General features: G+C 41.2%; 1 protein-coding gene across 1 annotated transcript in view; it reads left to right on the forward strand.

Moving 5' to 3' along the window:
- The window catches only part of LOC311116323 (uncharacterized protein), a gene marked incomplete at both ends in the record, with an annotated part of 123,716 nt that overhangs the window by 14,099 nt on the left and 96,004 nt on the right, over positions 1–13,613 (forward strand). Inside the window, 7 exons of the mRNA XM_084191417.1 lie at positions 4,232–4,285; positions 4,370–4,414; positions 5,114–5,146; positions 8,053–8,091; positions 8,250–8,297; positions 9,575–9,610; positions 12,521–12,565. Of these exons, the coding sequence (XP_084047543.1) occupies positions 4,232–4,285; positions 4,370–4,414; positions 5,114–5,146; positions 8,053–8,091; positions 8,250–8,297; positions 9,575–9,610; positions 12,521–12,565 (300 nt within the window). The remainder of the gene's footprint in view (positions 1–4,231; positions 4,286–4,369; positions 4,415–5,113; positions 5,147–8,052; positions 8,092–8,249; positions 8,298–9,574; positions 9,611–12,520; positions 12,566–13,613) is intronic.

Genomic DNA, 13,613 nt, shown 5'->3' on the forward strand with positions numbered 1-13,613 from the left:
CTGGGTGGTAAGAGAGTTTGGTTACCGTAATTACTGTGTTACTGCTTCCTGTTAACCCGGTGATATAGAGAGTTTGGTTACCGTAATTACTGTGTTACTGCTTCCTGTTAACTGGGTGATAATGAGAGTTTGGTTACTGTAATTAATGTGTTACTGCTTCCTGTTAACTGAGTGATATAGAGAGTTTGGTTACCGTAATTACTGTGTTACTACTTCCTGTTAACTGGGTAATATATAGAGAGTTTGTTTACCGTAATTACTGTGTTACTACTTCCTGTTATCTGGGTGATATAGAGAGTTTGGTTTCCGTAATTACTGTGTTACTGCTTCCTGTTAACTGGGTGATATAGAGAGTTTGGTTTCTGTAGTTACTGTGTTACTACGTCCTGTTAACTGGGTGATATAGAGAGATATAGAGCGATATAGAGAGTTTGGTTACCGTAATTACTGTGTTACTGCTTTCTGTTTACTGGGTGATATAAAGAGTTTGGTTACCGTAATTACTGTGTTACTGCTTCCTGTTAACTGGGTGATATAGAGAGTTTGGTTACTGTAATTACTGTGTTACTACTTCCTGTTAACTGGGTAATATATAGAGAGTTTGGTTACCGTAATTACTGTGTTACTACTTCCTGTTAACTGGGTGATATAGAGAGTTTGGTTACCGTAATTACTGTGTTACTACTTCCTGTTAACTGGGTGATATAGAGAGTTTGGTTACCGTAATTACTGTGTTACTACTTCCTGTTATCTGGGTGATATAGAGAGTTTGGTTACCGTAATAACTGTGTTACTACTTCCTGTTAACTGGGTGATATAGAGAGTTTGGTTACCGTAATTACTGTGTTACTACTTCCTGTTATCTGGGTGATATAGAGAGTTTGGTTACCGTAATTACTGTGTTACTACTTCCTGTTAACTGGGTAATATATAGAGAGTTTGGTTACCGTAATTACTGTGTTACTACTTCCTGTTAACTGGGTGATATAGAGAGTTTGGTTACCGTAATTACTGTGTTACTACTTCCTGTTATCTGGGTGATATAGAGAGTTTGGTTACTGTAATTACTGTGTTACTACTTCCTGTTAACTGGGTAATATATAGAGAGTTTGGTTACCGTAATTACTGTCTTACTACTTCCTGTTAACTGTGAAGATGCTCTATAAATGTCTGTCTGATATCCGGTGATATTCAGTAAAAAAATGATGTAACACTCATATGGCTTCAACATGGCGGTCGAGATCCTCCCGTTGCGTTATGAGCTAGCGTGTGCCTATCTACCCAAGTGAGATAATAAACCGGGACTTCGTACAGTTAAACCGGTGGTTGTGCAGCTTCCATGTCTCCATTGAGTGTGAGTAGCAGAAAAGTGCAGAAATGACAGGTGAAAAAGCGAAATAAAAAGGAAAGAGGGGCTATTTCTTTTGGACTGTTGCCGTATATAGTTTGAATTATATGACACATTCACCGCTCGATCACCAAGACCTGTAAATAAATCTACACTGAGCATTTTTTGTTTATTTTTGATTTGAGTCATTTCGCAGACACTCTTATCCAGGGCGACTTACAGTTAGTGCATTCATCTTAAGATAGCAAGGTGGGACACCAACATATCACAGTCGTAGTAAGTACATTTTTCCTCAACAAATAAGTTATCGGCAAAAGTCAGTGCTAGTAGGAAGAGACAAGTGCAGTTGAGCACTTTAACTTCTCTTGCCTTCTGCTGATTTCCTGTCCCTACTGCTACAAGGTTCCTATTTTACAGATATAAAGAACCTTTAAAGAGCGCAGACGCCCACCCGTCATTTCTATGCCTCATGAATAAGCCTGAGTCCACTCACACTCCCTGGGTGGTACTGGCACACATTAAAGAAGGAGAAAACTGCTGAATGAAAGAGAACTGAAGAGTTGATCTGCTGTCATCAAGTGCCATCTATTGGTGGAAAGGAGAATGACGAGATCAGGACCTGGTTGGTTCAGGAACACTGCTGCAGTGCAACAGGGCTTTATAGTCCATTCTCACAGTTGACCCATAGACTCAGCATCTACAATGATACAACCAACATGATGTATTACTGGTTATAAGCATGTACTGTATGAGCCTTAGGACATTAAAAGGGGTCATGTTCACAGACACACAAACTCACACACAGACACAACACACACTCACACACGGTCACACACACAACAATCTCATCTCTTCTCTATGCTGTCAATCATGTTATACTTGTCTTGTATGTTCCCATACATCCTCTCTTCCTCTCCCTCTCTCTCCCTCTCAATTCAATTTCAATTTAAGGGCTTTATTGGCATGGGAAACGTGTGTTAACATTGCCAAAGCAAGTGAAGTAGATAGTAAACAAAAGTGAAATAAACAATAAATACTAACCGTAAACATTACACTCAGAAGTTCCAAAATAATAAAGACATTTCAAATGTCATGTTATATATATATATATATATATATATATATATATATATATATACACAGTGTTATAACAATGTGCAAATAGTTAAAGTACAAATGGGAAAATAAATAAACATAAATATGGGTTGTATTTATAATGGTGTTTGTTCTTCACTGGTTGCCCTTTTCTTGTGGCAACAGTTCACAAATCTTGCAGCTATGATGGCACACTGTGGTATTTCACCCAGTAGATAAGGGAGTTTATCAAAATTGGGTTTGTTTTAGAAATCTTTGTGGATCTCTGTAATCTGAGGGAAATATGTGTCTCTAATATGGTCATACATTTGGCAGGAGGTTAGGAAGTGCAGCTCATTTTCCACCTCATTTTGTGGGCAGTGTGCACATAGCCTGTCTTCTCTTGAGAACCAGGTCTACCTACGGCGGCCTTTCTCAATAGCAAGGCTATGCTCACTGAGTCTGTACATAGTCAAAGCTTTCCTTAAGTGTGGGTCAGTCACAGTGGTCAGGTATTCTGCGACTGTGTACTCTCTGTTTTGGGCCAAATAGCATTCTAGTTTGCTCTGTTTTTTTTGTAAATTCTTTCCAATGTGTCAAGTAATTCTGTTTTTGTTTTCTCGTGATTTGGTTGGGTCTAATTGTGTTGTTGTTGTTGTCCTGTGGCTCTGTGGGGTCTGTTTGTGTTTGTGAACAGAGCCCCTGGACCAGCTTACTTAGGGGACTCTTCTCCAAGTTCATCTCTCTGTAGGTGATGGCTTTGTTATGGAAGGTTTGGGAATCGCTTCCTTTTAAGTGGTTATAGAATTTAATGGCTCTTTTCTGGATTTTGATAATTAGCGGATATCGGCCTAATTCTGCTCTGCATGCATTATTTGGTGTTTTATGTTGTACACTGAGGATGTTTTTGCAGAATTCTGCATGCAGAGTCTCAATTTGGTGTTTGTCCCATTTTGTGAATTCTTGATGGTGAGCGGACCTCAGACCTCAAAACCATAAAGGGCAATGGGTTCTATAACTGATTCAAGTATTTTTAGCCAGATCCTAATTGGTATGTAGAATTTTATGTTCCTTTTGATGGCATAGAAGGCCCTTCTTACCTTGTCTCTCAGATCGTTCACAGCTTTGTGGAAGTTACCTGTGGCGCTGATGTTTAGGCCGAGGTATGTATAGTTTTTTGTGTGCTCTTGGGCAACGGTGTCTAGATGGAATTTGTATTTGTGGTCCTGGCAACTGGACCTTTTTTGGAACACCAGATTTACTGTCAGGGCCCAGGTCTGACAGAATCTTTGCAAAAGATCTAGGTGCTGCTGTAGGCCCTCCTTGGTTGGTGACAGAAGCACCAGATCATCAGCAAACAGTAGACATTTGACTTCAGATTCTAGTAGGGTGAGGCCGGGTGCTGCAGACTGTTCTAGTGCCTTCGCCAATTTGTTGATATGTATGTTGAAGAGGGTGGGGCTTAAACTGCATCCCTGTCTCACCTCACAGCCCTGTGGAAAGAAATGTGTGTGTTTTTTGCCAATTTTAACCGCACACTTCTTGTTTGTGTACATGGATTTTATAATGTCGTATGTTTTTCCCCCAACCCCACTTTCCATAAATTTGTATAGCAGACCCTCATGCAAATTGAGTCATTGACTCTCTCTCTCTCTCTCTCTCTCTCTCTCTCTCTCTCTCTCTCTCTCTCTCTCTCTCTCTCTCTCTCTCTCTCTCTCTCTCTCTCTCCTCTCTCTCTCTCTCTCTCTCTCTCTCTCTCTCTCTCTCTCTCTCTCTCTTTCTCCTCTCTCTCTCTCTGTTCTCATCCAGGGGGTGAAGGGTGACTCTGGCGTCCCAGGAGACAAAGGAGATCAAGGATATCCGGTATGTAACACACACACACAGCACACGCTTCATTCCCTTCCCTTCAGTGAACTCTAACCTTTCACCTTTGGCCTTCTACCTCAGGGTCAGCCAGGTGGAGATGGGGCCTCTGGGATGAAAGGACAAAAGGTGAGTCACATCACATGGTGTGTGTGTGTGTTTATGTGTATGTGTGTGGGTATGTGTGTGTGTGTGTGTGTGTGTGTGTGTGTGTGTGTGTGTGTGTGTGTGTGTGTGTGTGTGTGTGTGTGTGTGTGTGTGTGTGTGTGTGTGTGTGTGTGTGTGTATGTGTGTGTGTGTGTGTGTATGTGTCTAAGCCCAAATCTGATTCCCCTGATCTATTTATCTTTCCTGTATTCATTTAAGTCTAAATCTGGCAGCAAATGAACGCTCTAATAACGATATTTCATCATTGTTAATTGTCACACGCACATACACACATACACACACACACACACACACACACACACACACACACACACACACACACACACCATGTGACTCACATTCTGTTCTTTCATCCCAGAGGCCCCCTTGTTTAACCCACTACAGTACATCAGTGTACCAACCTCCCTAACCCAATTCAGAACATGTAAATAGTGTTTGAATGAATGCTACTGTTGGTTATGACTGAAGCAATGAGAGAGGGGAGGTAGGGCAGATACTACAGAAGCTTGGGTAGTGGGGGAGATTTTACTATGCGCTGTAAACCACGGGTTCTGGATTCTTCCTAAAGAATAGATCAATATCAGCCTGAGGTTTTGAGGCATGTCTATACAGTAGCACGTCATGTGGTTTCTCTATGTTGTCTTTGTGTTCTCTTATCAGGGTGAAGAAGGCCTAAGAGGACCGCCAGGACCGGTGAGGAGTGCATTGTTGTGGCTTTAATATTTCATGTGACTGTTTATGACTGAGACATAAACTGATGTTATTTAAGAGACTGTTTTAAAGTTATGTACTGTAGTTCCTTTTTGAGTTATTGGAGAGAGGAGTACCTGAGGGGTGTAAACAAGACTAGCCTGGACTCTACAGTATGTGTTAGTCCAGTACATTATTCATGCTCCACAGTCACAATGTTTTGGGCTACATGTTTTCAGATCTGAGAGTACCTGCAATCCATGCTCTGTCTCCTCTGATCCCTCAAAGACAATCCTGAATCTATACGTGCAGTACCTGACTATGTAATCGTAATGGACAGCCATACCTTTACTGGGGCCTGTCAACACGATATATAAAAAGGATATTATGTTGACCGTAATGGACAGCCATACTTTTGGTAGACAATCCAGACTCTAAATAATTGTGAGAACAACAGACTGTTCCCAGACTCATCTGAGATCTGTCGGTTCTTAATTCAACCTCCTGATTTCTTAATAGCCGGTGATCCAAGTGGAAATGAGCCAACTTTCCATCACCACACGCTGAACAAATATTCCCTCTGCACTAATGAACTAATTCTCCAACGACTACTATATTTCACTCTGTCTGCATCCCAAATGGCACCTTATTCCCTACATAGTGCCCTACTTTGGAACACGCATGCTCCAACCACTGATTTCTTTCACTGGGTGTGTCCCAAATGGCACCCTGTGGGCCCTGGTCAAAAGTAGTGCACTAAATAGGCAATAGGGTGCCATTTAATATGAATCCCTTATCTCAGCTGGAGTCAGGTCCACTTGTTCTTAAACGTTTAATTTACAATTTAACAATGGCAGGTAATGAGTCCCCCTTAATGGCTATAAAGCTTTTTCTTTCCTTGCAATTATTTGTGTAAGAAGTTTTATTAGGACCACTTAATCGGACTCAATTAACTGGACTGGATTACATTTTGAAATAGATGTTTAAGATTGAAGCGATAAGGGAGCAAAATGATTTAAAATGGTCAATTATGTTGCTATTTTAGGCCTACAGTCTTCTGAGGTTTGGTTGGAACACCCAAAGTCCAGTATGTTATCATGTAATGTTGTCTCCGGCTGGGGCAGCCTTCTACTTATAATTATCAAATACATTCAGTCAATCAATTAATCATGTGGCTCCCAAACGGTTTTTGAATGCCAAATCAACTATGCCAATTGTCGAATGCCAAATCACCCCCTAGCCCCTACTCCCTACAGACACACTATATCTGAGTGGATTGGATAAGTAGCTATACTCTTTATGGTAATAGCTTAATCTTGCCTTCTGATTGGCTGGGTGGAAATGTCCCCATATTGCCTCCATCCATCTATCCAATCCTCTCTGGTCTACATTAGTGGCTTCGGAGTACGTTCATTTAGATTTCAGTAGTTCATAAAAGTCATTTATCAATTCATAAATGGGTCTTGTTTGAATATTTAGCTCCAATCTCACTTAAAGGAACGTTTAGTTTTCCACTTCCCAGTAACAGATCATGGATGCGTCCCAAATAGCAACAAGTCAAAAGTAGTGCACTATGTAGGGAATAGAGTGTCATTTGGGACGTATTGGGATCCTTTCTGCTATAAAGCGTTTAATTCCCTGACTCTGCAGAAGCCAGGGTTCAGACCATTACCCTCCTTCCTGTTCATTAGTGCAGAGGAGGAACCACCAGGCAGGGTTATAGGCATGCATGACCCTCCATGACCCACAGACAGCCCACACATCGCCCTTGACCAGACACTGACTGAAGGCTACAGATATAAGAGACAAGATTAGAACAAATTGACAAGCTTTAGGAGACAGACTGATATTTGGAACTTGAAGCAATAAAAGGCTTATTTCCACAATTAACTTGTTGTACAACATCACAGGAAAGATCAGGACATCATTTTACAGGCTATGGACAAGAGCAGAAGGCTAAAAGATTACAACAAATTGGCAAACTTGTAAATAGATATTTATGTCAGTCTGAGATCTTGAAATGAAAGCCAAAACAAAACGTATTTTCACTAAAATGGCCCGGCTTGACCAGACACACACAGAAGAATAGGAAGACAAGGAACAGGGTTAGAACAAATTGACAAACTTGTTCAATAGAAAAATATATTTTTTTTGCTAGCTTTTGGAGGCAGTCTAAGATGTTGAACTTGAAGCCAAACCAAAACATATGTACACTGAATTGCAGGTTTCCAGACTACAATTGTGGTACAACATCATGGGAAAGCTCAGGACATCATTTTACAGCTTGAAAAGTTTCTTTCCATTACTGTGGGCATGCATCCCAAATGGCACCCTATTCCCTATATAGTGCATTACTTTTGACCAGAGCCCTATGGACACTGCTCAAAAATAGTGCACTATAAAGCGGATAGGATGCCATTTGGGATATACACTTGGCATTTAACGATCCATACCCTGGCTGGAGGACTGCTCCACAGGTGGGCTTTGTATCCCCACAATGATGATTGGCCGATTCTGGGACATACATCCCAAATGGCACCCTATTCCCTACATAGTGCACTACTTTTGACCAGAGCCCTATGGTACTATTTACCCCACTTTATTGAGAATATGGTGCCATTTGGGACACACTAGCAGAGGTGCTAGTCTAGTGGAAGAGGGTCTGGTCACAGACTGGCACTCATCTTTAGTGTCACAGAAAACACTCCTCCCCTCCTTTTCTCTCTTAAAATACTCCTTTAGTTTAACTTTGACAACCCAAACTGCAGTTCTGATCATAGCCAAGTGCAGAGCCATGTGCAGAGCCAAGTGCATTCAATAAGGGAGGTTAGGGGGGTCCATCTTACCTACCGAAAGAGTGACAATCAAAAAGACAGCTCATTTTTCTATCTTCTATCCTTTCGATCCAGGTGATGACAGCTCATGGACTGAGACATCTGTCTGGCTCTGTAAGCATAAACATCCTATCTTTAACTTATGTTCTAGTCAGTCCTAATGGGAGTAGTGCTCTCACTGGTAACTCTATATTTTGCGTTATCATAATGAAAGTTATTTTATATAAAATGTTCCGCATTTCATAATGACCTTATTTTTATTTTTATTTTAGGAGGCTGAAGCAGGAGAAAAGGGCCAGAAAGGAGAAATGGGTGATCCGGTAAGGACAGGATACATGCCATCCTGCTCACTGTGTTCATAGGATTTGTATATAATTAACCCGTATAAAAAATCAGCTCCCCACTGTCCATTTCATCTATTTCATGATGACCTAAATAGCTAAACTGATCCTAGATCAGTACTCTGATATGCTTTGTGTTTTTGGGTCCAGATCAGACAAAGACTAATATATTGATGTTCACAGCACAAAGAAACAGTGCGTGCGTATGTATGTGTGTGTGTGTGTGTGTGTGTGTGTGTGTGTGTGTGTGTGTGTGTGTGTGTGTGTGTGTGTGTGTGTGTGTGTGTGTGTGTGTGTGTGTGTGTGTGTGTGTGTGTGTGTGTGTGTGTGTGTGTGTGTGTGTGTGCACTGTGTTAGGGAATAGGGTGCCATTTGGGATACACACAAAAACATATCTGAAAGAGCTGTTGTCAAAGAATCAAATATGAAAAAACGAAATTCAAAGGAGGTCAAACTTTATTGTGCCACACATCATCAACAGCTACGTGGTTTAGATTGAAATGCTGTTTAGAACAAGTGTAATAGCTTTTCAAAGTGAGTCTGAGTTGGACCAACTATTGGCTACTATTGTACAGTGGTGGAAAAAGTACTAAACTGTCGTACTTGAGTAAAAGTAAAGATACCTTAATAGAAAATGACTCAAGTAAAGTAAAAGTGAAAGTCACCCAGTAAAATACTACTTGAGTAAAAATCTAAAAGTATTTGGTTTTAAATAAACTGAAGTATCAAAAGTAAATGTTATTCGAAAAAATATTATTAAGTATCTAAAGTAAAAGTAGAAAATCATTTCAAATTCCTTGTATTAAGCAAACCAGACGGCACAATGTTCTTGTCTTTTTTATTTATGGATAGCCAGGGTCACAATCCAACATTCAGACATCATCAACAAACCATTTGTGTTTAGTGAGTCCGCCAGATCAGAGGCACTAGGGATGACCAGGAATGTTCTCTTGATAAGTGCTGAATTGGACCATTTTCCTGTCACGCTAAGCATTAAAAATGTAACGAGTACTTTGGGTGTCAGGGAAAATGTATGGAGTAAAAAGTACATTATTTTCTTTAGGAATGTAGCGAAGTAAAAGTTGTCAAAAATATAAATAGTAAAGTAAAGTACAGATACCCCCAAAAAAGTTCTTAAGTAATACTTTAAGGTATGTTTACTTAAGTACTTTACACCACTGCTATTGTGTGTCTCTTGTGTAAAGACATCGGATTTCTAGGATGATGATAACGGTTTGTATGATCCTTTTCTCCAGGGCCAAAGAGGATTCCAAGGACCACTTGGTTTGAAGGTAACCAGTTCATTCTAAGTAGTTAGATGAAGGACAAGCATTAAATAAATTGTAAAGGCCTCATCTACACTGATCTGAGTACTGTATAACCTTTGACATTGGGTTTGGTTATCTACACTGATCTGAGTACTGTATAACCTTTGACATTGGGTTTGGTTATTTACACTGATCTGAGTACTGTATAACCTTTGACATTGGGTTTGGTTATCTACACTGATCTGAGTACTGTATAACCTGTATAACCGTGTAGCTCAGTTGGTAGAGCATGGCGCTTGCAACGCCAGGGTTGTGGGTTCGATTCCCACGGGGGGCCAGTATGAAAATGTATGCACTCACTAAAGCAACTGTAAGTCGCTCTGGATAAGAGCGTCTGCTAAATGACTAAAATGTAAATGTGAAAACATTGGGTTTGGTTATCTACACTGATCTGAGGACTGTATTGGGTTTGGTTATTAAACTGGTAGTTGTTAAGTACATAATGAAATACAATAACAGATATACACATGACGCAGTGGGGAAAAAAAGTATTTAGTCAGCCACCAATTGTGCAAGTTCTCCCACTTAAAAAGATGAGAGAGGCCTGTAATTTTCATCATAGGTACACGTCAACTATGCCAGACAAATTGAGAAAAAAAAATCCAGAAAATCACATTGTAGGATTTTTTATGAATTTATTTGCAAATTATGGTGGAAAATAAGTATTTGGTCACCTACAAACAAGCAAGATTTCTGGCTCTCACAGACCTGTAACTTCTTCTTTAAGAGGCTCCTCTGTCCTCCACTCATTCATTTCATTTTAGTCATTTAGCAGACGCTCTTATCCAGAGCGACTTACAGTTAGTACACATATATATTTTTTCATACTGGTCCCCTGTGGGAATTGAACCCACAACCATGCTCTATCAACTGAGCTACATCCCTGCCGACCATTCCCTCCCCTACCCTGGACAACGCTAGGCCAATTGTGCGCTGCCCATGAGTCTCCCGGTCGCGGCCGGCTGCGACAGAGCCTGGATTCGAACCAGGATCACTAGTGGCACAGCTAGCACTGCGATGCAGTGCCTTAGACCACTGCGCCACTCAGGAGAGTTACCTGTATTAATGGCACCTGTTTGAACTTGTTATCAGTATAAAAGACACCTGTCCACAACCTCAAACAGTCACACTCCAAACTCCACTATGGCCAAGACCAAAGAGCTGTCAAAGGACACCAGAAACAAAATTGTAGACCTGCACCAGGCTGGGAAGACTGAATCTGCAATAGGTAAGCAGCTTGGTTTGAAGAAATCAACTGTGGGAGCAATTATTAGGAAATGGAAGACATACAAGACCACTGATAATCTCCCTCGATCTGGGGCTCCACGCAAGATCTCACCCCGTGGGGTCAAAATTATCACAAGAACGGTGAGCAAAAATCCCAGAACCACACGGGGGGACCTAGTGAATGACCTGCAGAGAGCTGGGACCAAAGTAACAAAGCCTACCATCAGTAACACACTACGCCGCCAGGGACTCAAATCCTGCAGTGCCAGACGTGTCCCCCTGCTTAAGCCAGTACATGTCCAGGCCCGTCTGAAGTTTGCTAGAGTGCATTTGGATGATCCAGAAGAGGATTGGGAGAATCTCATATGGTCAGATGAAACCAAAATATAACTTTTTGGTAAAAACTCAACTCGTCGTGTTTGGAGGACAAAGAATGCTGAGTTGCATCCAAAGAACACCATACCTACTGTGAAGCATGGGGGTGGAAACATCATGCTTTGGGGCTGTTTTTCTGCAAAGGGACCAGGACGACTGATCCATGTAAAGGAAAGAATGAATGGGGCCATGTATCGTGAGATTTTGAGTGAAAACCTCCTTCCATCAGCAAGGACATTGAAGATGAAACGTGGCTGGGTCTTTCAGCATGACAATGATCCCAAACACACCGCCCGGGCAACGAAGGAGTGGCTTCGTAAGAAGCATTTCAAGGTCCTGGAGTGGCCTAGCCAGTCTCCAGATCTCAACCCCATAGAAAATCTTTGAAGGGAGTTGAAAGTCCATGTTGCCCAGCGACAGCCCCAAAACATCACTGCTCTAGAGGAGATCTGCATGGAGGAATGGGCCAAAATACCAGCAACAGTGTGTGAAAACCTTGTGAAGACTTACAGAAAACGTTTGACCTGTGTCATTGCCAACAAAGGGTATATAACAAAGTATTGAGAAACTTTTGTTATTGACCAAATACTTATTTTCCACCTACAATGTGATTTTCTGGATTTTATTTTCTCATTTTGTCTGTCATTGTTGACGTGTACCTATGATGAAAATTACAGGCCTCTCTCATATTTTTAAGTGGGAGAACTTGCACAATTGGTGGCTGACTAAATACTTTTTTCCCCCACTGTATATGAGCAGCCTGGAATTGAATAGGATCCCAGAACACAAAGAAATTATATTTAAAAAGTAATATGTTTTACAGTATGTTTACATATAAACCCTTACTGAAAAGAGAGTTCTATAAAGTCAGGTTGAAATGCTCTGTGTGGTATGTTTCCTCACCCCTCTCGAAGCCAGATTTGATCTTCTCAGGGTCTCACTCAATAATGAATGTTCTGGAGTAATTGTGTAGAAAACCAAATCTAATATATATCTCCCCTTTGTCTTCTCTCTCTTTCTGTCTGTCTTTCTTTCTCTCTCTCTCTCTCTCTCTCTCTCTCTCTCTCTCTCTCTCTCTCTCTCTCTCTCTCTCTCTCTCTCTCTCTCTCTCTCTCTCTCTCTCTCTCTCTCTCTCTCTCTCTCTCTCTCTCTCTCACTCTCCTTCCCATCTACCCCCTCACCTCTCTTTCTCTATCCCTATCTCGCTCTTTTTCACCATCTCCCTCTCCCCCCCCCCCCCCCCCTCTCCCTCCTTTCATTGCTGGTTTAAAGGGAAGCCTAGGACTACCAGGTCCAAAGGGAGAGCCCGGCCCAGAGGTACATACCCCAGAGATAATGAAACTATCACCAGAGAACAAAGAGTTTCTATCACCAGAGGACAAATAGTTTCTATCACCAGAGAACAAAGAGTTTCTATCACCAGAGGACAAATAGTTTCTATCACCAGAGAACAAAGAGTTTCTATCACCAGAGAACAAAGAGTTTCTATCACCAGAGGACAAAGAGTTTCTATCACCAGAGAACAAATAGTTTTTATAATAGTTTCTATCACCAGAGAACAAAGAGTTTCTATCACCAGAGAACAAATAGTCTCTATCACCAAAGAACAAAGAGTCTCTATCACCAGAGAACAAATAGTCTCTATCACCAGAGAACAAAGAGTCTCTATCACCAGACAATACCCAAAGACAGAAGCTATATGATCCTCAGCCATTATACTTATTGGTAGAAGCAAACTGTTTGGATTGACACAGGAAACAGGATGTATTACATTGTGTACCAAGTACTCAGATACCCCTTTAGTGCACCTGTAGTTGGTTTCGGTTCTAGTTAAAGTTCCCTGGGCAGCTAGTGGTAATGCAACTCACCCCAGGAACAAGAGCTAGGTCTAAATGGCATGACAAGTGCTTAATTACCTCAGGTCAGAAGTTTGAGCAATTTATATTGGTCTACAGAGAGGGCTAGTTTTCGAAGGACTCTTGGAAGACTAGCCCTTGGGGGTGAAAATCAAACTTTAGAGGCTGTAAGTGTAAGTGGGTCGTTCAATGTAACTACTATAGAACACTGAAATACCTCCTGATTCCCTCTACTGTCCTCTGATACCCAAAGGGGATGGTCAAACTGCCAAACCAGCCACATTGTGGGTCAGACTGCTGCAATTCTCACAGCAGGTCAAACACCAAAAGATTGCTGCAATCTTCTTAAGAGTTCCCCCCCCCTATAGTTTTTAGCCATACAGTCTGGTATTTGGGAAATCGTTCATTGGTCTTTTCAATTCTTGATATTTACCCATTGATTCTTGACGAATATAACTTATAAATGCCTCTTGAGCTTGACACAACTGTCGAATCCCATACTTTTGCTT

This window comes from Coregonus lavaretus, assembly GCF_964263955.1.
Source record: "Coregonus lavaretus genome assembly, contig: HAP1_SCAFFOLD_584, whole genome shotgun sequence".
In the NCBI taxonomy this organism is placed as follows: Eukaryota; Metazoa; Chordata; class Actinopteri; order Salmoniformes; family Salmonidae; genus Coregonus; species Coregonus lavaretus.